Source organism: Oncorhynchus tshawytscha, linkage group LG06, assembly GCF_018296145.1.
Source record: "Oncorhynchus tshawytscha isolate Ot180627B linkage group LG06, Otsh_v2.0, whole genome shotgun sequence".
In the NCBI taxonomy this organism is placed as follows: domain Eukaryota; kingdom Metazoa; phylum Chordata; class Actinopteri; order Salmoniformes; family Salmonidae; genus Oncorhynchus; species Oncorhynchus tshawytscha.
In genome coordinates this window covers 14,012,592-14,039,388 of record NC_056434.1, presented here as the reverse complement: position 1 = coordinate 14,039,388, position 26,797 = coordinate 14,012,592, and the positions used below count along the sequence as shown (strand labels likewise).

The 26,797-nt window shown below is 42.5% G+C and overlaps 1 protein-coding gene across 2 annotated transcripts in view; it reads right to left on the bottom strand.

The window, feature by feature from the left end:
• Positions 1-25,846, bottom strand: part of LOC112252073 (rab GTPase-activating protein 1-like) — a 152,560-nt gene extending 126,714 nt beyond the window's left edge. The window contains exons 1-9 of one of the 2 annotated variants that reach the window (XM_042323002.1): positions 25,692-25,846; positions 11,810-12,035; positions 11,247-11,439; positions 9,979-10,189; positions 8,272-8,446; positions 7,121-7,281; positions 6,850-6,960; positions 3,952-4,018; positions 3,582-3,684 (exon numbers count right to left, since the gene is read on the bottom strand). In XM_042323002.1, coding sequence (XP_042178936.1) covers positions 3,582-3,684; positions 3,952-4,018; positions 6,850-6,960; positions 7,121-7,281; positions 8,272-8,446; positions 9,979-10,189; positions 11,247-11,439; positions 11,810-11,944 — 1,156 coding nt within the window. In that variant the 5' untranslated portion in view covers positions 11,945-12,035; positions 25,692-25,846. Of the gene's footprint in view, positions 1-3,581; positions 3,685-3,951; positions 4,019-6,849; positions 6,961-7,120; positions 7,282-8,271; positions 8,447-9,267; positions 9,285-9,978; positions 10,190-11,246; positions 11,440-11,809; positions 12,036-25,691 lie in introns of those variants that run through there. The other variant, XM_042323003.1, reaches the window with a different exon arrangement.
• Between the last annotated feature and the right edge of the window lie 951 nt (positions 25,847-26,797).

Below are 26,797 nucleotides of genomic sequence, written 5' to 3'. Positions count from 1 at the left end.
ACAATTGCAAGAAAAGTAAACAAGAACAGATAGCAATCGCTGAGATGTAAAAGATGGGGGGAAACCTCACAGTGAGAAGGTTTTATTATTGTAATGAACCAAAAGAAACATCCACAACACTGCCTTGTAAAGAATGGCCTACAAGTGTATTCCAATTAGGATAAAGTCAAGGATAAAATATTGGTTTAGAAAGATGTTTTCGGAAACGGCATCCCTTCAAGCTTCAGATACCATAAGACTACTTTCCCTGTGGGCCGAATCGAAGACAAAGAAGAAGGATTTGTTTAGCTAAGATCGCTAGGGCTGTTGTTTTTAGAAGTCTAGTCTCTCCCAGTTTTGACATGAAGTAAGCTGCGTGGTTTAAAGGGATGGTTCTTTGCTAGATAGTGTAGAGTCAGAGTCTTGTGTCTACAGGCTATTTTGTACAAAACAAAAAAATTTGTTTTGTGGGCAGTGTGCCAGCGCCTACAGCTTCAAATAAAATTTAAAAAAACAACTATTAGCTACAGTAAAAAATATATATTATTTATAGGTGAGCTGCTCTTCTCCAGCACCGACAAATGCTGATGTAACACAATATCCAATGTTTACATGCATGTTCTGCCAGTTTCATCAGCAGCTTCTCCCCGTGTGGAAACATTATTATAAATGGTCTGTTTTCTTTGAGGAAGAAGTGTGGCTTTGTATTTTAGACTACCCAACTCCCCTGAGACGGGTTGCTTTGACAAGCTGCCATTTAGGTTCAAGTCAAACTCTCCTGACTTCCGAGTAAGCAACTCTAATTTGTTTGATATACAGTCAGAAACTATTCATACCCCTTGACTTATATCACATTGTGCTGTTACAGCCTGAATTCAAAATGGATTAAAAAGATTTTTTTCTCTCTCACACACACAAATACTATGACACTCCAAATTGAGCTCAGGCTCATCCAATTTCCTTTGATCATCGTTGAGCTGTCGCGAAAACATGATTGGAGTCCATCAACTGTTTGGACATCATTTAGAAAGAAAAACACCTGTCTATATAAGGTCCCACGGTTGACAGTGCATGTCAGAGCAGAACCTATACCATGAAGTCCAAGGAACTGTCTGTAGATCTCTGATATAGAATTGTGATGAGGTATATCTGGGGAAGGGTAGAAAACAATTCCTAGAGTGTTTGTATTTATTATGGATCCCCATGCCTAGGCAGCAGCTACTATTCCTGGGGTGTGAAAGTTTAAGAGCACAGTGGTCTCCATCATTGGGAAATGGAAAACATATGGAACTACCTGGACTCTGCCTAGAGTAGGCAGTCAGACCAAACTGAGCAACCGGTTTGGTCAACTGAGAACCTGCTCCAGAGTGCAAACAACTTTAGACTGGTGCGAATATTTACTTTCCAACAAGACAATGATCTGAAGCATACAGCTTCAACACTGGAACGGCTAAAGAACAAGAATGTGAAAGTCCTTGAGTGGCCCAGCCAAAGCCCAGACTTGAGTGGCCCAGCCAAAGCCCAGACTTGAGTGGTCCAGCCAAAGCCCAGACTTGAGTGGCCCAGCCAAAGCCCAGACTTGAGTGGCCCAGCCAAAGCCCAGACTTGAGTGGTCCAGCCAAAGCCCAGACTTGAGTGGTCCAGCCAAAGCCCAGACTTGAGTGGTCCAGCCAAAGCCCAGACTTGAGTGGTCCAGCCAAAGCCCAGACTTGAGTGGTCCAGCCAAAGCCCAGACTTGAGTGGTCCAGCCAAAGCCCAGACTTGAGTGGCCCAGCCAAAGCCCAGACTTGAGTGGCCCAGCCAAAGCCCAGACTTGAGTGGCCCAGCCAAAGCCCAGACTTGAGTGGCCCAGCCAAAGCCCAGACTTGAGTGGCCCAGCCAAAGCCCAGACTTGAGTGGCCCAGCCAAAGCCCAGACTTGAGTGGCCCAGCCAAAGCCCAGACTTGAGTGGCCCAGCCAAAGCCCAGACTTGAGTGGCCCAGCCAAAGCCCAGACTTGAGTGGCCCAGCCAAAGACCAGACTTGAGTGGCCCAGCCAAAGACCAGACTTGAATCCTATTTAAAATGTGTGGAAAGACTTCAAGATTGATGTTCACCGCCGCTCACAATCTAACTTAACAGAGCTTTAGAAAATCTGCAAGGAAGAACGGGAGAAAATCCCCAAATCCAGATGCGCAAAGCTGATACAGACATACCCAGGAAGACCCACAGCTGTAATCCCTGCCGAAAGGTGCTTCTACAAAGTACTGACTGGGCGGTGTGAATACTTATGTAAATGAGATATTTATGTATTTACATTTTCAATAAATTAGCAAAAATGTCTAAAAACATGTTTTCACTTTATCATTATGGGGTATTGTGTGTAGACCACATTCTAACAATAACATTTTTGAACAAGGGGTATGAATACTTTCTGAAGGCACTGTGATGAGTTCAGTGAGGTGATGTCTTGCCCTTGCACTGCGCAGTAGTGTCTTACACTGGGCCCCGAAATATGAAAAGGTGTCAAAATCACCTGTCTATTTGGCTGCCTGTGTCAAAAAGGAGAAATATGACATTTTGCTTGCCATCTAAAGGAAAAGGTGGTATCAAATGTTAGAGGCATTTTTTTTATTTTACCTTTATTTTACTAGGCAAGTCAGTTAAGAACAAATTGACTATGACTATGGCATTGACTATGCTGTGACTGTTCAAACTACGAACATGTCACCACAATTTTAGCCAACTACATCATTTAACTTGATAATGATCTTAAAAACATTGAACGTTTAATTTAATAGATTTCTGTTATAATATGACCTGTTGGTTGGATGCTAGCTATACAGGTTGAGTCCGGAACAACCTGGACAGGACCATTAGCTATAATTAGCCAGAAATGAAAAACTCAAAAACATTAAAGTCTACCACATCCCCTTTCCTCTGTCTCTGATAACCACGGCGGCTGAACGCTGCTAGCGCTCTAAACACATCCCAGAACACAACAACAATACTGCTATTAAAATAAGCTTTGTAATGCAGAGAAATAATATTCTGGTCTCAAAAAGCAAATAAGTACCATCCCCTTGTCATTATCATAACTGAAGATTTTTCCATCCATCCTCACATGAAAAAGGTAAGACGGACACTATAATAAAAATTTGATCTTTAATTTTTGTTGTATTATCCTGCCTACGTATTCTGGGCAAAGACATCCATTGGAATTGATGAAAGAGACAAAAATTGAAGGATCTGCCTGGCCAGCTATGAATGTGACAGCAGTATTCTGTATGACAAGTAACACCGACAATTATATGCTAGGCTGGTTAACAGTGACATGCTGCAGTATGCCAGTGTTAGGCTGGTTAACAGTGACATGCTGCAGTATGCTAGTGTTAGGCTGGTTAACAGTGACATGCTGCAGTATGCTAGTGTTAGGCTGGTTAACAGTGACATGCTGCAGTATGCTAGTGTTAGGCTGGTTAACAGTGACATGCTGCAGTATGCTAGTGTTAGGCTGGTTAACAATGACATGCTGCAGTATGTTAGTGTTAGCCTGGTTAACAATGACATGCTGCAGTATGCTAGGCTGGTGAAAGGGCTGAGGGATTGGGGGTTTGGCCTCACCTTTAGGTGTGTCTTCATTCAGCACCTGGAAGGCAGCCATGTTGGGGTTCCAGGTTCCCGTGATCACATAGGACTTTCCATCTGAGCTCTTCCCCATGGACTCCTTCACAAGGGCACAGTCACAGAGAATAGTGGGAAACGATATACAATCATGATCAAGGGGTCTCAAAGAGCAAAGCCATTCCAATCAAACCCCAAAGAACTTATTCAATTCAACTCTGTTTAGCCTGTCCAACGCTCAGGTCAACTAATGACAAAATAATGACACGTCTCAGTGATAGTTTAGTTCAGTAGACGGCGTGCAGTTTGTAACGTGGTCATCATGTGACTGAATGAAAGCCCCCTGAGAGCTACTCAGTCTTCTGCTCACCATGTCTAGAAGGTGCATGTCACTGTTCCGAACCTTCTGGCCTGGGCTCAGCAACATCCCAAAACACCTGAGGGAAAAGAACACAGGTTGTGAGCAATAAAACAAGAGGGATTTGCAACTTATCATTTCATATAACCAAAGGTTTGGGTAGCATTTGGTTTCATTATAGGATGGTCTTTGTTGAGAATCCCTAGCTGTAGAATTGAAGAAATATAACCTTTCTCTAACAGGTACTACGGCATTAGCAAAGCTACAGGTATATTTGGTTGCACAGTGACCCAGTTTTAAATCCTGTAGACTCCCGTCAAAGGCTGCTACGTTTGGGTGAATTTGCATGGGTCTATTATATTTAGAAATTCAAGGAATCCAAATTTAACCACAGCAAAGCAGTGGCAATATCATGTTCAAACAGAGGCCACTATTGACCTGTTTCTTATGATAGATGTGACATCAAGTGGTTGCTGTGAGAATTACAACTTCATAAGATATAAAGCATCTACTATGCTGCCATAGAATAAAGATACTCATCTGAAGAGCCTGGACTTCACCCTTCCTTCATAAGGTTGATATATAAAAAACGGTCATGAACTTAACATACGCTTACTGTTGTAATAAGCAGGCATGACTCCTTCAAGCTGGTTAACAATTACAATCAGCTTGAAACAACTGCTATTCCATCATTGTGACACAAAATAAAACAATTGTTTAGGTAATCTACATGGCCATAACAGGTAGGCAGCATGATACACATTCACAGCTAAAAGAAGATTAACCTAAAAAATAATGTAAGGGGGAAAAAAGGACTAAAAATAGGATGCAAGGTGTGTCAGGTTTCACAGAACACAATAAAATACAGACAGACAGGAAGGCAATGTGAGAAACCTGACCTAATTCTACTAGTTAAACCGCTGAAGTGTTTTCTGTAAGTGCTGGTCACCAGCCAGTAACAGACTTCAGCCTGAAACGTCTTCCAAAGTTTTATATAGTGCCTTTGGAAAGTATTCACACCCCTTCACTTTTTCCACATTTTGTTGTGTTACAGCCTGAATGTAAAATGGATTACATTTAGATGTTTTTGTCACTGGCCTACACACAATAACACAATGTCAAAGTGGAACTATGCTTTTCTAAATGTCTGCTAATTAATAAAAATGAAAAGCTGAAATGTCTTGAGTCAATAAGTATTCAAGCCCTTTGTTATGGAAAGTAAAAATAAGTTCAGGAGTAAAAGCTCGCTTCGAGGCAAGCAACACTGAAGCATGCACGAGAGCACCAGCTGTTCTGGGTGACAGCGTAATAACTCTCTCGGTAGCCGATGTGAACAAAACCATAAAACAGGTCAACATTCACAAAGCCGCTGAGCCAGACGGATTACCAGGACGGGTACTCAAAGCATGCACGGACCAACTGTCAAGTGTCTTCACTGACATTTTCAACCTCTCCCTGACCGAGTCTGTAATACCTAAATGTTTCAAGCAGACCACCATAGTCCCTGTGCCCAAGGAAGCGAAGGTAACCTGCCTAAATGATTACCGCCCAGCAGGACTCATGTCGGTAGCCATGGATCGCTTTGAAAGGCTGATCATCATTCACGTCAACAACATCCTTCCAGTTACCCTAGACCCACTCCAATTTGCATATCGCCCCAACAGATCCACAGATGACGCAATCTCAATTGCACTCCACACTACCCTTTTTCACCTGGACAAAAGGAACATCTATGTGAGGATGCTATTCATCGACTACAGCTCAGCGTTCAACACCATAGTGCCCACGAAGCTCATCACTAAGCTAAGGACCCTGGGACTAAACACCTCCCTCGGCAACTGGATCCTGGACTTCCTGACGGGCCGCCCCCAGGTGGTAAGGGTAGGCAACAACACATCTGCCACGCTGATCCTTAACACTGGGGCCCCTCAGGGGTGTGTACTTAGTCCCCTCCTGTATTCCCTGTTCACCCACGACTGCGTGGCCAAACACGACGCCAACACCATCATTAAGTTTGCTGATGACAACAGTGGTAGGCCTGATCACCGACAACAATGAGACGGCCTATAGGGAGGAGGTCAGAGAACTAGCAGTGTGGTGCCAGGACAACAACCTCTCCCTCAATGTGAGCAAGACAAAGGAGCTGATCATGGACTACAGGAAAAGGCGGCCGAACAGGCCCCCATTAACATCGACGGGGCTGTAGTGGAGCGGGTCGAGAGTTTCAAGTTCCTTGGTGTCCACATTTCTACTGCTCCAATATAATTATTCCATGATCTCATTCCTGATATGTTTTTAATGAGAGATGTAGGCGTTTGTTTCCCACCGTATCAATTGAAGGGTGTTGTGCTAATTAATCTGTTGTGCTTGTTGCAGTAAAACCATGTGTGGTTAATTATGAGCAAGACAACATGGAGGCTTCAACTTGGTTTTCCATACAAAGCGTACCATTACAAAGGGAAACAGTTTTAAAACATGATACAGTAACCCCTCAATAACTCCTTAACATCACAAAGGGCCAGACTGACTAGCTCCGACATGCCCAGACATCAGTAGTGTGTTTGTGTCGGGAGCATGCGGTCTATTTAGTCAGGAAATTCCCACATTATTCGGACATATTTTAGAAAGTAAAATAACGTGAATCTCAATGCATGGGTGGTCTATTAAAACATGTATTATTCTTAAAGTTGTAATGCATACATTTTTGCATACATTTTGGGGGAGTTATTTTTTTCTATAGACCATTGCAACAATGAAATATAAAATATAGGTACTTGATAATCACAATTAAGTGCTTGAAAAAGTCCTTGCCAATGTCTGTATGAACCCTGTACAGGCTACTTGCTCACTGACCAGTGTATGCAGCTCACAAGCCCTTACAGAAGAAACAAGTATGCATCAGACCCTCACCTCTCAATGCCCAGCTCTTTGTTGCTCATCTGCTGGACCATAACAACCACCTTTTTCTGAAAGCCCTGCCGCAGCTTGAAGAAGAACTTCTCTCGGTCCTTGGGAACCGGGCTGATGAGAGGCGGATGGGGGAGAGGAAGACAGCCAGATGGAGAGACAGTTGTTGGCTTAAAGGTCTGTTAAACTGTGTGTATGTATGGGACTGATTTAACCCCATAGAATGCATGCATATGTGTGTGTGTGTGTGTACTCGCAGTGGCTACATGCTGACCTGTAATTGCCCTTGCTGTCATCCTCTTTGACCTCCAGTGAGACAGTGAAAGTGAAGAGGTCACTGTCGGGGGAGAGGGGCAGGGCCGAGTCCCTCTCATCAGGGTTTGGCTTAGATGAGCGCCGGAAGGCTGTGGAAAAACTGTACAGGATCCGACTCACCTAGAGCGGAATGAGGAAGAAGGAAGAGAAAGAAAATATAATAGTTTGATGAATGGATTTTGCTGTGGGGACAAAGTTAGAATTTAATACTACTTTACAGGGTAGCAGGCCAGTAACCCGAAAGGTTGCTGGATCGAATCTCCGAACTGACAAGGTAAAAAAACAAATCTGTCATTCTGTCCCTGAGCAAGGCAGTTAACCCACTGTTACCCCGAAGATGTGGATGTCGATTAAGGCAGCCTCCCCACACCTCTCTGATTCAGAGATGTGTATTTTAGCTTGTTAGGGCGCCCTCTCCTGGTTTCTTCCAGTATAGTGAAGGCAAGTGCACATGGAGTCTATATACACTTACTCTTCATTGCACACAGGTACCGATAACAGTAGAATAGAAAATATATATATTTTTTAATCGGTTAAACGCCGAAAATACATTTGACCAAACAGGCTTATGAGTCTATAGGTTAATTTCCATAATTAAGTGAAACTAAATTGTCAAGTGTGTATTTTCGCCAGTTGTCCTGCATCTTATTTATCACATGCAGACAGCATACAGAGCCTAGTTTGAGGAGTGGAAAAGCCTAGCACCTGTCAGTGTGAGAGCAGCTCCTCAAAAAGCTGGTACTGGAGTGAAATACGTGCTTTTATAAGCCCAGTCATTGTGCAACATTATTAGGTGTGCTATTAAGAACAATGTTTTCCTGCCGATTACATTTTGACAAGAGAAAATGAGGTTTAATTAGCTGCTTTATTACAGCAGTTGCATGTTCATTAATAGGCTATAGCCTTTTGACTAAGACAATAAGCTTGCCATTGCTACATGTTTTCAGTCTTAATGAAAAATGTCCATTCCTTATATGCATGCATAGTATTTTCATTTGGTCACAACATTTTACTGTTTTGAAAAAAACGGTTAATGGTTGGCAGCAAATTGGACATAAATATGCATTCCCTAAAAAGAACAGAACCCAGTACAATAGAACAGTGACTCACAGCTTCCTTGATATGGCAAGAGAAGACGTGGACCTGGAAGTCCTCTGAGCTGCGGTAGCTCTCAGTGAAGGAGAAGCAGTCACTCTCGATGGAGCCCTCCCGACCCCGGGCGCAGAACAGCACCTTGTAAATGGGGAAGGAGGCGATCTCCGTGCCTGATGCCTGGTCCACAATCCTGAGGAAGGAGAGATCAAAAGATAAGCAATTGCAACTATTATTGAAGGGGATAGGGGTTCCTCAAGTAGGCCCACTCACCTTACAAACTTATGTTAATTAATGTTTTATTGTCATATTTTTCCATTGAGTCCAACAGCATGTTCCGTTAATTTCCTCTACTGTAATGTGTCATATTATTTCCCACAAAGGTATTTCAAGACACCTTGGTTCTTTATATAATTTCCTTTTTTCTGGTTAGGTGCAGAGAAATATCTATGATTTTACATATTAAAGTTTATTTTCTTAGTGCGGTTATCTTTCTCATTCCCTAATTCCCACGGTTGGCTAGAGGATTGTTATGGCTTTGTTTCTATATATTTGTCAAACTGCTCAAACCAGAGTGTAGGTGCTTACAAATGACACTGACAATAAAGGGTGTATTCAATCGTTCAACCTTTGTTTTGATGCAATAAAAATTACGCCCATTTCAGATGTGTAAGAGTTTAGCCTACTTGTTGCATAGTCATACATACAGAAGCAAGTACATGTTGCAATTATATTGAAGGCTTTAGTTTAGGTCTATGTAAATACAGGAGAAATTCCCCAGACATGAAATGCACACATCGATGGTGCAGTATATTGGTGTGGATGACTGACCTGACACAAGTGGGGCACAGACAGAGATGCCACGCTCTACTTATAGTGACCACATACTCACACACATACTATAGTCTCTATTGCCCCCGGGTACATTAGGCACATGAGGGTGACAGTATGGGGACTGACCTGACGCAGCCCCGGGTACATTAGGCACATGAGGGTGACAGTATGGGGACTGACCTGACGCAGCCCCCGGGTACATTAGGCACATGAGGGTGACAGTATGGGGACTGACCTGACGCAGCCCCCCGGGTACATTAGGCACATGAGGGTGACAGTATGGGGACTGACCTGACGCAGCCCCCGGGTACATTAGGCACATGAGGGTGACAGTATGGGGACTGACCTGACGCAGCCCCGGGTACATTAGGCACATGAGGGTGACAGTATGGGGACTGACCTGACGCAGCCCCGGGTACATTAGACACATGAGGGTGACAGTATGGGGACTGACCTGACGCAGCCCTTGGGTACATTAGGCACATGAGGGTGACAGTATGGGGACTGACCTGACGCAGCCCCCGGGTACATTAGGCACATGAGGGTGACAGTATGGGGACTGACCTGACGCAGCCCCCGGGTACATTAGACACATGAGGGTGACGGGTATGGGGACTGACCTGACGCAGGCCCCGGGTACATTAGGCACATGAGGGTGACAGTATGGGGACTGACCTGATGCAGCTCCCGGGGGCACATGAGGGTGACAGTATGGGGACTGAAATGACGCAACCCCCAGGTACATTAGGCACATGAGGGTGACGGGTATGGGGACTGACCTGACGCAGCCCCCGGGTACATTAGGCACATGAGGGTGACAGTATGGGGACTGACCTGATGCAGCTCCCGGGTACATTAGGCACATGAGGGTGATGGGTAATGGGGACTGACCTGACGCAGCCCCCGGGTACATTGGGCACATGGAGCGTGACGGGGATGGGGATGGCACTCTCTGCCCGCAGTGTGGTCATGGCTCTCTGGGCCTCGGGCTCACTGCGTGGGGCCTTCACCCACGTACAGCCCAGGTAGGACAGCTTACTGAACTGAACACTGTCCTCCTCCTGGACTGGTGGGCTGCCTGCTGCAGGACACACTGACACCTCTGATGGGGACAGACAGACAATTGGTCAAAGGTCACTTATTGTTTAGAATGTTAGGACACCTCTGTGGAATAAATGGGTTGTCTAATCATCGGTAATCCTCAGTAAAATGGTACCTGAACTGAAAATGGGATAATATTTACAAAACCACAAACAGTTATTTGAAGCTAATATGATTTGGCCTTTGACGATTATAACAGTAACTTGAGGCAAAGTTTGATGCTAATGTAGTAAAGAAGACAACCCACAATGCTAGTGTTAGCATGTACTAGCCTGCCTATATTAGTCCCCAGCAACTGGGGAAGCTACTTGTGGAGAGAGGAAGCCAGGGTCAAGTCAAACCTGTAATTGCACACTCAGCAACAGGAAGTGAAACTAAGGACAGCACAGTAATGGCCAAAACTGTTTGTGTCACACATACACACTACTTAGAACCAGGTTGGACTGAAGAAGATCATTTGTTGTCAAATGTATAAATGAAAGTCATTGAAGTCAGGGTAACTGTATAGGTCATTACAACGCATGCTCACCCCTTCTTTTGTGTTTCCTTGGTTTAATCTTAGAGGCAAAAAAGATTTTGACTTGGTAAAACACCGGAGTGGCTGGTAGATGTTTTTTTTTTTTTTATCTACCTGCCACAGCAGCTGGTGGTCCAAAAATTTAACTTTATGCCCTGTTTGGGTCAGACAGCCATGTACAATACAGTACCAGTCAGCATACGTTGACCGTTCCTTATCTACATGATCAGTACAGTACACTCTGATACAACTACTTAGTAACAATGATATGTTTACATTGTTTATCTACTGATTTAATCTACTGCGCATAAAGCATGTGAAGCTATTCTTCAATCGTGTATATATGCTATAATGTACTACTACATTGAGGTCACTGGAACAGCCAGCAAAAGTCTTGCATTTTCAGAGAGAACAAGATAGATATGAAAATGTATGGGATTCTGTACAATGACATATTCATGAGTTAACCATCCAATAGGCACATCCTGAACTGATTTATTGCCCTACGGGATTGTAACAGATGAGAGGTGTAGAGTAGTACCGGCAGGTGTGGAGTACAGCGCCAGGCCTTGGGGTCGTGTCTGTGGGACGGGGGCTGTGGAGTTCAATGTGTCGCAAAACGTCTCGGTTCCCTCCTCTCCTGCTCCTCCACTCCGGTCCTCCATCACTACGTGGTGGTCATCCAACAGCTCCTCCATGGCCCTCTCCAACTGCTCCTTTCCATTGCAGGACATCTGAGGAAAGGAAGGGATTGAGAGGTGAAACCCTGTATGTTGGACTGGCTTTCAGAAGAGGCTCAAACAGTGGCTTTATATTAGAGTAATTGTATAGGAATAACCAATAGAGAAGTGTGTGTGTGTGTGTATATATATATTTAACAGTTGACATATCACAAATCGACCGCTAGCTGCTACATGCTCCCTAGGCACTAGACAGGAGGAGTGGTGTGGATAGGTATTAGCAACATGGTAAAAGCTCCTCATAGCCCTCTGATAGGCTAGTGGAATGTCCATCATATTGCTATCCAATCCTTTCTGATCTACAGGAGAGCCAAGGGGTTAGGGGTCAATATCGGCATAGTTGATCAGCATTGTTGGCATCTACCTTGAGTCTGGGCTTGCCCTCTGAGCCCGAGGGGGATCCTCCGGTAGACGGCTGCACCAGCACAAACTCCTCGCTGGTGACAGTGGCCACTGATTCGGTGGAGCCACTCACTTTGCCAAGAGAGGTGTTGTCCATCGTTAGCCAGGAGCCCTAGGGGCCAGCGCTCTCTGCCCCCGTCCTCTGCCACACAGCACAGCCTTCTGCTCAGCCCCCTGCTGCTGGAACCCTGGATTGGACAACACATTTTACAACATTTGGGATTGTCATGATAATATAGAAGCATAGGACTATAGCCTAGGCTTAGCTTACATTCTCTACAGTGGGATATGGAGTAGGTAGGGACTGTCCATTTGTAATGTGTTTTTTCTATTTGCAAAGTCATGTCTGTGGCTACATTTGCCAGTTAACTGAACAGAAAGGCCTTATTTGAAACTGGAGTGGAGAGCATAAGCTGACAGCATAGCCAAGCCTGATATTACACTGAGCCTCAAAGCCCTATGTCATCTGAAATGGAGATCATCGATTCAAAGTCAAATTACGCTTAGGCCCAGCATTTGGTGAACAGCTCAAAACTCGTTGAAGTAAACCAATCAGTTGAACAAAACAGGCATCTGCTCTTCATGGTATTTGGAAGATTTAGAGGATCATATGCTAATTTCAGACCCTTTCGTATTATTCCTGTTTGAAGAGTGCATTATTTTCTGCTATTTGCGAAAGACGTTATCTAAAAATAGCCTGTGATAGTTGTTTTTCCCTTAAGTCTCACATCTTGACAAGATCAAATCAAACGTGTCTTGGGTGGCCGAGGTTCGGCTGAGTGTCAGTAGTGACGGCATAAGAGTCATTGCTTTGATCCGAATAAGAAACTTTGAGTGCACTCACTGATTGAGTAAAAAGCAATTTCAAGTCTGTAATAACTTGTTTTAAAGTCATTCCAAAAACCAGGCAAGGGAAAGGGCTATGTAGGGAAATGTTGAACCATGTCCTTGGATTGGAAAATTCAAATATAGCCTAAAGCTTTTCAAGACTACACGCCTTGGTCTCACGCTGTAGTAATGACCTTAGATGGCTAGAAAGAATAGCAGAGCTGTTCTCATAACTGGGCAAGCACAAAGACCTTCTTCCGAAGATAAATGTACCTTCAATTTCAGCAGACACAGCGACCGTCAGGAGTTGCTAGTAGCCTGGTAGAGGCGCTACTTGGTTGCTTTAGTGCTAACACAAGTTTGCTAGCCAGTATCCACCTACGCTAACAGTTTGAATGGAACATGTGGAGTAGGTGAACCTACATGTAGTGAGGGTCACTGACTCCTATTGGTGAAAAACCACAGCACACACCCAGTTTCCCACTGAAGCAACAGACAGTCATGTGCTCCCATCACACTCATTAAATTATGTCCATTACAATTTGCAGAGGAGGAAAATTATGAATGGTCCCAGCAAAGGTGTAAAAGTACCAAATTGTCATGCTTGAGTAAATACGCATTACGTCACCCAGTAAAATACTACTAGAGTAAGTCAAAGTAATTGGTTTTAAATATACTTAAGTTTTTTTTTATTTTATGGCATTGATAACATAAACTTAAGTAAAAATCATTCCACCTCATCTGTTACAATCCCGTAGGGCAATGAATCCGTTCAGGATGTGCCTATTGGATGGTTCAAGTTAACTCCTGAAAATGTCATTGTACAGAATCACATAAATTTTCCTCTCATTTAATATAAGGAATTTGAAATTATTTATACTTCTACTTGTGATACTTAAGTACATTTTAGCAATTCCGTTTACTTTTGATACTTAAGTATATTTTTAAACCAATACATTTACTCAAGTAGTATTTTACTGGGTGACTTACCGTAATAGAAAATTACTAAAGTATCTTTACATTTACTCAAGTATGACAATTTTCCACCACTGGATGTGGCTGGTGGTTCTAGCATTTATTTCACATGACCCATCAATTTAGACAAGCGTGTCTGGGTAAGTGTGAACTAATACTTAAAAATATTCTATATCTGGACACTTTCTGTTTACCTGGAATTTTTCCTTATTGTAGGCTACTAACACTTTTAGTCTTAATCTTTACTACACTATTCACTGCTGAGCACATGACCTCACATGTGAATCCTTAAAGAGATGGGTGTGGCTGGCTTAAGAGGGTGTGAACAATGCTGAATAGGTGTAGACAAAGGAGAGCTCTTCAGTAGGTACTTAAACGTTCAAAAGGCCCTTTTCTCAAAAGTGAGTTTACAAGTTTATCAACTTTCAAAGCAGAATTACTTTCCCATTGTTCCTCAAAAATGCAATGTATGATATACTATTTTGTAGCTCTGAGTCTCTACTTCTTCTGCTACATAAGACTGAATGCAGGTGGTTAGTCACATTTTAGAACTCATTCTCAATAGAAAAATGATTAAAATTCACATTATTCAAATACATTCATGAAGTTCAGTATTCCAATGCACTACCTGTATCATCTATCTAGAAACGTAATAAAGTAGACTCAAACAAACACACAGTGATGTGTGTGGTGGAGTGAAAGCCCTGTGTGGGCCATGTACAGATGCACAATCGAGAGCATCCTGGCGGGCTGTATCACCGCCTGGTACGGCAACTGCTCCGCCCTCAACCGTAAGGCTCTCCAGAGGGTAGTGAGGTCTGCACAACGCATCACCGGGGGAAAACTACCTGCCCTCCAGGACACCTACACCACCCGATGTTACAGGAAGGCCATAAAGATCATCAAGGACAACAACCACCCGAGCCACTGCCTGTTCACCCCGCTATCATCCAGAAGGCGAGGTCAGTACAGATGCATCAAAGCTGGGACCGAGAGACTGAAAAACAGCTTCTATCTCAAGGCCATCAGACTGTTAAACAGCCACCACTAACATTGAGTGGCTGCTGCCAACACACTGACACTGACTCAACTCCAGCCACTTTAATAATGGGAATTGATGGGAAATGTAAATATATCACTAGCCACTTTAAACAATGCTACCTTATATAATGTTTACATATCCTACATTATTCATCTCATATGCATACGTATATACTGTACTCTATATCATCGACTGCATCCTTATGTAATACATGTATCACTAGCCACTTTACCTATGCCACTTTGTTTACATACTCATCTCATATGTATATACTGTACTCGATATCAGCTACTGTATCTTGCCTATGCTGCTCTGTACCATCACTCATTCATATATCCTTATGTACATATTCTTTATCCCCTTACACTGTGTATAAGACAGTAGTTTTGGAATTGTTAGTTAGATTACTTGTTGGTTATTACTGCACTGTCGGAACTAGAAGCACAAGCATTTCGCTATACTCGCATTAACATCTGCTAACCATGTGTATGTGACAAATAAAATTTGATTTGATTTTATTTGATTTACAGTGATTTCAGAAAGTATTCAGACCTCTTGACTTTTTCCGCATTTTGTTATGTTATAGCCTTATTCTAAAATGTATGAAATTATTATTTTTTGCCTTTATCTACTTTAACACATTTTTTAAAACTGAAATGTAACATTTACATGTATTCGGACCCTTAACTTAGTACTTTGTTGAAGCACCTCGAGTCTTCCTGGGTATGACGCTACCAGATGTATGATCAAATTCAAAACTTCATTTTCCTTACAAAAAAATAAAATAAAAAAAGTATAAACACCTACAAAAATGTCCATAAATTATAATTTACTCTTCCTGTTGCAGCAGGATTATTTTCCTGCTGTAGCAAACCATCTGGAAGTCTGAGAACAATTCATTATTTTCTTCCACAGTAGGACCAAACTCAAAGACAAGATATGCATCACTGATGACCCAGAAAGCCTCAAGATTTGTGCGTCTCAAAACAAAAACTAAAGAACACAGTTTCTCCATCTTCCAATTGTATGACAGTTTCACAAATTTCAACTCCATCATTATACCCCATGTAAAATGTAAGACTCATGTTAAGGGGTTGTGTTAAGTTCAAGGAGGTGGTGAGGTAGGCTTGAATGGAGGTTTGTGTCATCTTCCTGGGGTTTGGGGTCACGCCTGTGGGGTCTGGGTGGAGCGGCTGGAATCCTGTGGTCTGGTCCTTTAGGGTCCGGGAGGATTAAAAGTAGGGTCTCCCCTCCTCACAGAAAAAAAACATTAGGAACACCACCATGGAAAACAGTGGCCATTTTTAATTGAGGACCTGTCAGTGGGACTGTGGTCAGAGAAGGGGGCTCATCGCCATTAGGGTTAGCAGAGGAGATTTCACAAATTATTCAGGGAGATCGTTACAGAGGGTTGTTGGGTACCCTTGTGGTAAGGAAAAGGGGGACATTGTGGCAAGAGGTGGAAGTTGGCTACCGCAAACGTTTAAATAAATCTATTTGACCAAAATCACGCAGTCTTTTTATTGTGATTTGTTTCAACGTGTTCTTTAAAACATCAGAGTGGCGGCCATACGAGTGAGTGATCTTCAGGCTGGGGTTCTTTGTTACATCATCCTAATCACAGCTCTGACCTAGCTTTGATTCTAAGCTCTTTGAGCAAATTAAAAGTCTTCACCAGCTATCCAGTTACAGATCATACATCTTCAAATCTAATCATTGTATTGGTCACGTACAAATATTTTGCAGATGTTATCGCAGGTGCAGCAACATGCTTGTGTTTCTAGCACCAAAAGTGCAGTAATACCTAACAATACAAAATGAATACAACTATAAAAAAAGATTATATGATGGGGTGTATAGACATGGACAGTATATGAATAGAAAAGGTGTCTTCAGAACGCACACTCCAAGATAGGCCTAGTTAAACATTTCCTGTTCTTCCACTTGTTCGTCCGTGTGTGGTTAACTTTTTCACACATATTTACCAACACAATCATCACTGCACAGTAGTCATGAGCTATCTAGAGGGTAAAATGTAGCCTACTGGTATGTTACAGGCCTAGGCCAGGTTTCCCAGATAGGCAGACCGAGGGCCAAATTCATCCCGGGGTTGATTGTATTTGGCCCCCCAACTTTAATTTAAAAAAGAAAAAACTACATAAGACTGTAAAGTCTCCAGGAAATCAGCTCAAATGATTTAAACTTAGAAAATCTGTTCCCGAGTATTGCCACGTATAAAAAGAGGCATACGTGATCGTATCCCAAAGTAATCAGGGATTTAAATAAATCAGTTTGTCAAATTGGGGCGGCAGGATAGCCTAGTGGTTAGAGAGTTGGACTAGTAACCGGAAGGTTGCAAGTTCAAACCCCCGAGCTAACAAGTTTCTGCTCCCAAGGCTCAAATTCTGTCGTTCTGCCCCTGAACAGGCAGTTAACCCACTGTTCCTAGGCCGTCATTGAAAATAAGAATTTGTTCTGAACTGACTTGCCTAGTTAAATACAGGTAAAAATAAATAAAAATACTATCTGTTTGGAATTCTTGCAATCAATTTGCAGTGTACAAATGATTTATAACTATGTCCCCTCTCATTTTTGGTGCACTGAGCAAAATTTGAGCCTAGGGAGCGGAAACTTTAACATTGTGAACATTTTGTGCAACTTCAGGCGCAACTTACAGTGAAGACAGTAGCCAATCTTGGCTATTTGTCCATAATGTAGGCCTACCAACACAACCAATGGAGCAAATCCCATAACATTTTCACGTGGAAATAGAAATCAAAAGCTATGATATAGTCTACAATAGTCGATACGTGACCCATTTAAGGAAACTAGGCGTATGGTCGCGGGTCACTACTTCACACGAGAGCTATTTGAACGTATTCTGTGTTTTATATCAAAATGCATTTTTTGGCCGAAATGCCTTCTGGATCATGTGAACTTTCATGTGCCTTAATAACAAAATTGTATGTCATCTGTAAATACGAATAAAATTGTTAAATTACAAGGTTTAGCCACAGAAAAAAACAGCAACCTTCCCACTAGCCATGATTGGCTGAGATAATGAGTGGACTGGACATGCCGAGAAATGAGTTTGAATTGGTCTGCCATATAGCACCCTTTGTTTACTTGAGCTAGTCAGTATGTGTAGGTAATCCTGTATAATGCTGCTTATATATATATATATATATATAGCATAGTAGAACTGCAAAAGTGTTGCTCTCCACTTTCTGGAGGACTGAGTTTTGAAATCAGTGGAATTAGAGTATGATAGCTAAGGAGATGGAGAAAATACCTCTCCGGATTACATCTTCAAACTAAGTGCAACCATGGCTTCAGTGACAGGGAGAAGCATCCAACCATGATGTATACAGGTAAGATAGTCTAGCAAGCTACATGTTCAGATATTACACATTTCTAATTTTGACAAAGTCATTTATATTTCAAGTTAAAGTGTACTGTTAGCTAACGTTAGCTGGCTGGCTCACAAGCTAATGTTACGTGTATGATCTTATTATTCGTTTCTCAGATTCATTTGCTTGGCTAGTTATACCCTAATGTTAGCTAGCTAACATTGAACCTGGTTGGTTAACTACCTGCAGATTCACGCAGGGTAGTAACGTCATGAGTTGGGATTATGGTTCATTTACCTAGCTAGCTAGCTAGCTAGAAGTCTTAGCAAAAGACTCCACTATGCAAGTGTCCATTTTAATAGAATTTCACTGCGACAACTGTTAGCTTGGGTGCTTGACTTCTGTTTTGATCCGAGCATTCTGTCCTCCCTTAAAGATGAGTGGAGCTAAAGCTTGAGGGTGTGAACGATTCTGAATGGGTGTAGACAAAGAAGAGCTCTCCAGTAGGTACCAAAATATTCATCGGCTATTTTCTCAAAAGTGAGGTTACAAGTTTATCAACTCCCCACTGTTCATGATATACCAATTAGTAGCTCTGTGTCTCTGCTTTTATTCAATGTAAAAAAAACATTGAAATTTTGCTACATAAGAACTAATCAAGGAGATCAGTCACATATGCGGTATTCAATGCAGGCCTACATTGCATGAGACTTAACGTGTTTACATTATGAAGGGCTTGACATGAATATGTTTTTACTTGGTCCCATTCTGTTAGACAAATTGTTGACTTTAAATTGCAAGAAACCACTCTACAAAATAAAATGTATTATTACCATACAAATTACTAGACAAACTCAGCCAAAAAGAAACATCCTCCCTCTCAACTGCATTTCTTTTCAGCAAACTTAACATGTGTAAATATTTGTATGAACATAAGATTCAACAACTGATCCAAACTGAAAAAGTTCCACAGACATGTAACTAACAGAAATGGAATAATGTGTCCCTGAACAAAGGGGGGAGGGGGCGGGGGGAAATCAAAAGTAACAGTCAGTATCTGGTGTGGCAACCAGCTGCATTAAGTACTGCAGTGCATCTCCTCCTCATGGACTGCACCAGATTTGCCAGTTCTTGCTGTGAGATGTTACCCCACTCTTCTACCAAGGCACCTGCAAGTTCCCGGACATTTCTGGGGGGGAAAGACCCTAGCCCTCACCCTCACCCTCTGATCCAACAGGTCCCAGACTTGCTCAATGGGATTGAGAGCCGGGTTCTTCGCTGGCCATGGCAGAACACTGACATTCCTGTCTTGCAGGAAATCACGCACAGAACGAGCAGTATGGCTGGTGGCATTGTCATGCTGGAGGGTCATGTCAGGATGAGCCTGCGGGAAGGGTACCACATGAGGGAGGAGGATGTCTTCCCTGTAACGCACAGCATTGAGATTGCCTGCAATGACCACAAGCTCATTCCGATGATGCTGTGACACACCGCCCCAGACCATGAGGGACCCTCCACCTCCAAATCGATCCCGCTCCAGAGTACAGGCCTCGTTGTAACGCTCATTCCTTCGTCAATAAATGCAAATCCGACCATCACCCCTGGTGAGACAAAACCGAGACTTGTCAGTAAAGAGCACTTTTTGCTAGTCCTGTCTGGTCCAGCAATGGTGGATTTGTGCCCATAGGTGACGTTGTTGCCGGTGATGTCTGGTGAGGACCTGCCGTACAATAGGCCTACAAGCCCTCAGTCCAGCCTCAGCCTATTGCTGACAGTCTGAGCACTGATGGAGGGATTGTGAGTTCCTGGTGTAACTCGGGCAGTTGTTATTGCCATCCTGTACCTGTCCCGCAGGTGTGATGTTTGGATGTACCGATCCTGTGCAGGTGTTATTACATGTGGTCTGCCACTGCGAGGACGATCAGCTATCCATCCTGTCTCCCTGTAGAACTGTCTTAGGCGTCTCACAGTACCAATTTTGCAATTTATTGGCCTGGCCACATCCGCAGCCCTCATGTTCCTTGCAGCCTTCCCAAGGCACATTCACGCAGGTGAGCAGGGACCCTGGGCATCTTTTTTCTGGTGTTTTTCCAGAGTCAGTAGAAAGGCCTCTTTCGTGTCCTAAGTTTTCATAACTGTGACCTTAATTGCCTACCGTCTAAGTTGTTAGTGTCTTAACGACCGTTCCACAGGTGCATGTTAATTAATTGTTTATGGTTCATTGAACAAGAATGGAAAGCAGTGTTTAAACCCTTTACAATGAATATCTGTGAAGTTATTTGGATGTTTTACAAATTATCTTCGAAAGACAAGGTCCTGAAAAAGGGACATTTCTTTTTTTGCTGAGTTTAGTAGGCTACCCCTCTGCCTATTGACCTATTTACATATTCAAGCCTGTCTCAAAATACAACACTGTCCCTTTAATTAAGACATAAGCTTTTTACCTGACTGGCTTTTCAAAGACAACTTGAAAATATTGCTTACATGTTTTGTGCTCTTGTAGGAAGCAGTAAATCCCCATTGCTGCCCTATGCTTATCTATAACTGGACTAATAACTAGCAAAGAATATCAACAAATTCACACATGTGCAGCTCTGAACTGATCTGAAACGCGCATTCACTTGCGGGTCATTGACAGTTTGTTGCATTGAAAAGGAAGCTAATATAATGTTGATTCGATCACAGAAGAAACATTGATCAATATATTTCGGCCCACAGCTGAATATAATTTGGGACCCCTGCAATGGGCTAAATATTGCACAACAAATCTAGAATTTCTCCCTACAGCGTGGGCTATATTTAAGCTGGGTGTGGTGACGGCAATGAGCACGTCAACAGACCTTACAACATACGACAATACTGATGCAATTTAACTGACTTAACTGGGCGTGTGCATAAGCTACCTTTTACCGTCTGCCTTACAGGAGAAACTGGCAACTTGTACTGCCCAAATAAGACAAATGCTCTGAACCCGACCCTTTAACCAGTTATCACACCCTAGGCCAATTACACACACAACAAACTAGGCTATTCATCAGAGGAAAATAAACAGTCCACCCTGTATTTAATACTACAATAAACTATAGTCTAGCCAAACACAATAGTAAAACCTGTACACATTGGCGCGTCCATCGAAAATGACTGAGCTGACCTGTTGAGGTCACTCAAGGCATCATTAGGTGGGGCAAAAACTTCACATTTCCTTGCCTTGCATCTCCTTCCAGTTGATGGGCGAACGGCTGTCTACAACCAGGGGCTATGACATCATAGGCTAGCTGCTAGGTTACAGCAAATTTCCTGCCTCTGGGAAATAAGTCTCAGTGTGGTAGGGTACACACAGGCCCGTCACTGATGCATGGCTTGACATAGGCTTTGACTAAGCACGCATCCTCTAGTCCAGTGTTTCCAACTCCGGTCCTCCAGTACATGTTGTGGCCGGACAAACTCACCTGATTCAACTCAATGATTAGTTGACTAATAGAACCAGGTGTGCTTGTCCGAGGCCACAACATGTACCGTTGGGGGTTCTGGAGGACTGGAGTTGGGAAACACTGCTCTAATCTAGCACACATTGGTGAGAAACCACAGAATGAAAGACGAACCGCACTTGCTGTCTCTGCCTGGCCTGTTCCCCTTTCCACTGGGATTCTCTGCCTCTAACCCTATTACAGGGGCTGAGTCACTGGCTTACTGGGGCTCTTTCATACCGTCCCTGGGAGGGGTGCGTCACTTGAGTGGGTTGAGTCACTGATGTGATCTTCCTGTCTGGGTTGGCGCCCCCCCCTTGGGTTGTGCCGTGGCGGAGATCTTTGTGGGCTATACTCGGCCTTGTCTCAGGATGGTAAGTTGGTGGTTGAAGAAATCCCTCTAGTGGTGTGGGGGCTGTGCTTTGGCAAAGTGGGTGGGGTTATATCCTTCCTGTTTGGCCCTGTCCGGGGGTGTCCTCGGATGGGGCCACAGTGTCTCCTGACCCCTCCTGTCTCAGCCTCCAGTATTTATGCTGCAGTAGTTTATGTGTCGGGGGGCTAGGGTTAGTTTGTTATATCTGGAGTACTTCTCCTGTCCTATTTGGTGTCCTGTGTGAATTTAAGTGTGCTCTCTCTAATTCTCTCTTTCTCTTTCTTTCTCTCTCTCAGAGGACCTGAGCCCTAGGACCATGCCTCAGGACTACCTGACATGATGACTCCTTGCTGTCCCCAGTCCACCTGGCCGTGCTGCTGCTCCAGTTTCAACTGTTCTGCCTTATTATTATTGGACCATGCTCGTCATTTATGAACATTTAAACATCTCCACCCGGCACAGCCAGAAGAGGACTGGCCACCCCACATAGCCTGGTTCCTCTCTAGGTTTCTTCCTAGGTTTTGGCCTTTCTAGGGAGTTTTTCCTAGCCACCGTGCTTCTACACCTGCATTGCTTGCTGTTTGGGGTTTTAGGCTGGGTTTCTGTACAGCACTTTGAGATATCAGCTGATGTACGAAGGGCTATATAAATAAATTTGATTTGATTTTGATTTGAAAGGGTAAAAAAACATTTGTGCCCTGCATGTAGCTTTCTTCTCTAAGCAATTCTGAAAATATTGTTCTTCCAATGAATACCGAACACTACTTCAACTAGGCTAGAAGCCCATGTACTCATTTGTTTATTTAACTAGGCAAGTCAGTTAAGAACAAATTCTTATTTAACAATAAATGACAGTCTACCCTGGTCAAACCCTCCCCTAACTGGATGACACTGGGCCATTTGTGCACCGCCAGATCATGGCCAGTTGTGATACAGCCCGGGATCCAACCAGGGTCTGTAGTGACACCTCAGGCACTGAGATGCAGTGCCTTAGAACTTTGCGCCGCTCATAAACAGCATAATACTAGGGTGCCATATTTTGCTTAAGTTTTAGGCGAGGTTACATCATGTTGAGACGCCCCAACTAATTAGTCTGTTCAGCTGGTTTGCACAAAATGTTCAGTCTGTCTGCTCATGACTCCATAACATATTATACAGTATTCCTTTACCAAAGTTAGGTTATTCAAGACAAAACCTTGAGTTGTATGTCTATCTCAATGTGTATGTGTGTCTCTCTCACACACACACACACACACTGCAAATGTGGACTTAAAATGCAAATAGGGCTGGGCAATATATATCACAACATTTTTCACAGTATTTTATGTTTTTGAATAAAACAGTTCTAAATTAGCTTTATAAGTAGTGCATGACCTCAGGGTGGCAACATACATTCTAAGTGATTTCAATGAGTCTTTCTCCATTCTGATTGTTTTATACTGTTCAATCCAATTTCCACAACAACAAAAAATTCTGCATTTTCATCCATTTCCTGCACTCATCGCAACAAGGTTGTCAAACATTTATTTGCATCTGACCATGTAGACAGAGTGAACGGCAAATGCATGTGACTGATCAATCAACAACTGCTCTCCTTGAGTGACAGCGGGTGAGGGAAGCGGAACGCAAGAGAGAGAGCGACGACTCAAATAGCAAAACAAAGTAAACATGTTTTTTTTTTACGGACGTTACATGCATAGGAGTGGCGTATCACATTTAACAAACATTGAAATACTGGTGTAGAAGAATAGAAGGTAATGTAAAACCCAAACCAGCCTGTGCATTAATACTAGTAAAAAGTCAAATATGCCGCCCTGTCCCAAATGCAAACATCAGGTGCTTTATTAGAAAAAGGGAGACCTAGTCCGTTTCACAACTGAATGCGTTCAACCCGAAACGAGTCTTCTACATTAAACCCAACCGCTTTGAATCCGTGTGGATCCATTACGCCTCGATCATACAGAGTGTAATTGCATTTTTGGTACACTAGAAGTACATTCAATTCCAATGGAACGCTGCGTTTGCCTTGCAGCAGCATTGCGTTGCAGAGGCAGTTGCAGTGCGTTCTGTGTGGTGCATAAGTTGGCTTGATCTAAAGTATGCATAAAACTGTATGCCTAGACGTCTTGACAGAAATGGTAGCAGAAAGTGAATGTTATACTTTTGTTGCACACATATCCAGATGATGCTGCGTACCATTTTGCGCAATTACTATCGGTGTGATCAAGGTGTTAGTGCGAAGCAACAGTACAGTAGCTGCACTTCACTACAGTAAACAACTCCACTACCGTATCTGTTCCTCTGATAAAACGTCATTGTAAAACTTCACCAGGTTGTGAAATAAGGTTGTTTGCACTACCCCAGTCAGGGTGCTGAGATAAGCTGGGTTTCTCAACTCCACGATATGTACATCTCTATGGATTTGGGTTGCTGGTACTGTGGGATGAGCGTACCTCCGACTACATCAAGTCGCTGTCAGTCGATACGAGGAAACAGTTGTTGGTTTTATTTGACTAAAGTTTTATTTAAAAGTATGAATTTCAGCAAACAAAGAAAGGCACGCAGCTAGAGGACAAACAGGTACACAGCCAGGGTTTAAGAAGTTACATGTATCAACTGACTGCCACTCAATAGTCAAGAGGTTCATTCCGCCCACAGTCGCATCTGTTCAACTCCATTGATTTGATCTACATTGTGTTCTCATAAATGTCAACTTAAAATTACATTCCTAAACAGACCTTTTTTTGCAGGTATAGTGCATTTAGACAATCGAGCCAGATACCATCAATGTATAGAAATGGATCCTGCAAGTGAATTCTATTAACTAATTATAGATGGGTGCGGCCACAATCCACATTTTTTAGCATATAAGCTGTCAACATTCGGTGTCCAGTTTGTTCATTTCACACTATCCCTAACAGTCCAGGATCAATTTCCCACCAACTTATGAGCCGATACTATCAGACCTCGAATCAGTGATATGGAAACTGCAAGCCTCACCAGTGTCACGTAAATGGATAATAAGGTCCAACTGAGGTGAAGTAACTGAAAAGCAAGTTACTGGTTAGCTAGCTAGTTAAGTTAATCAATCAATCAAATGGTTCTGTGCTGGTCAGGTTCTGCTCTTTCCCCACCTCTACAATCCCCTCAAACAGTGTTTACATAAACTATGCACAAGCTAAATACTGTTACAACATACGAAATGTATTATTTGTAGTTAATAGTTAACTAGTTATAGTAGCCGAGTTTACTCAACGTATCTAAAATAGAGCTACCTAGTTAAGTTACCTCGATTACAATGGTAGTTAAGAAAAACGGTAACATACTCTACCAATTACAAAGGAAGGAAAATAACGTTAATTAGCTAGCGAGCCTCTAAAAGCTGGCAGGTACTTCATAGTAGAGAAGAATGTGACAAAATGGTAAGCTAACGTAGCTAGCGAGCGAGGTTAACGTCCAAATTATGTATTTGGGCGAACATCAATTATTTAACACCGTTAAACTATCATAAACGAGACTGTAAAACCAGAAATGTCACAACATAACTATGTCACAGCACACATACTGGGCAACAGGAAGTGCCTAAAAGGCCATCTGTAATAGCCATGCTAGTGTGGCTAACCTGTTAGCTATGAATCAAAACAGTTCACCCACACCAGATAGAAAGTGGTGCAAGCTCACGCAAGAAATTGTCAGAACAAAGTCGCATAATAACCTAAAAATTTAAGAAATAATATCAAATTGTCCTTTTCGTCACACGCAATTGTCGAAGCTGAATGTCTTCAGAAGGTAAATAGCCAACAACTTACTTGTTTAGAGTAAACACCTCCGGATAAATAGCAAACGTTAACTGTCAAGTTGCAGCAGCCGCGCACACTCACGGCTCCTCCGCGAGCCCCACTGGTCCGTGCGCGTTCACGGCGCAGTCACCCTGGTTCTATCAGAGAGGAAGAGGTAAAGAGAGAGGTCCAACTCGACGAAATATGTGTCTCCCTCCAGCAGGTGTCGTGTTATCGCCCACCAAGCAAGTCTATTTTCTATGGAGGTCAATGAGTTTCGAATTTGGTCCCCTAGAAATTGCATGGCTTATTTCTTCCTATATCAGGTTCATTTGTTTGAATAGAAGCCCCGTATGCTTAGGTTGTTACGATTTTTTTTTTACATCTTTTTTTTATATATATATATTTGTATTATAACATTTCAAATTACAATACGATACAAACATATGTATTTTTTTTCTGAAGAAACATAAAATGCATTACAAGTAAATTACTGATATAAGTAGGACACCTGACATCCCCTTAGAACACGTGACATTCTTTAACTTTGAGGGGAACATGTATTTATATTGATTTATATTGTATTTATATTTATATTGGATTGATGATGCTATTTATTGGCCATTGAAAGGTTTTGTAGCCACCGGTCGGCCAATTCTACAGTATTTCAATTAAATATTTAAAGGACAAAATTGCATGTATTTAAGTATTGTTTTGCTGTAGTGGGGACAGTAACATTAGTCATCTCAAATGTTTCTTGTTTTATTTGTATATTTAGCTCACATAATATATTTAAAGTATGCATTAAGGTGTCTGTAATAGAATAAACATGGCAATATCAAATGTAGACGTTAATAAATTCCTTTCTATAGCTTCCAAAATATTTTTTATAACGGTGGGGGAGTGCCAAGATGGAGGCACGGACTTCGAAACAACGCCCCCTATCTGTCATCTCCAGTGTATATTTAAATCAATGCTTGCTTTTATTGCTCTCATTTGATTCGATTCTGGGAGAGAAAGGATGGTGGTGTGATATAATTTATTCATTGTAACATTTTTGGTAGGCTAAATATGAAAACGGAATGTTGGAAAATGCTTCAGACAATTGCAATACATTGTTGTTACATCCATTAAAT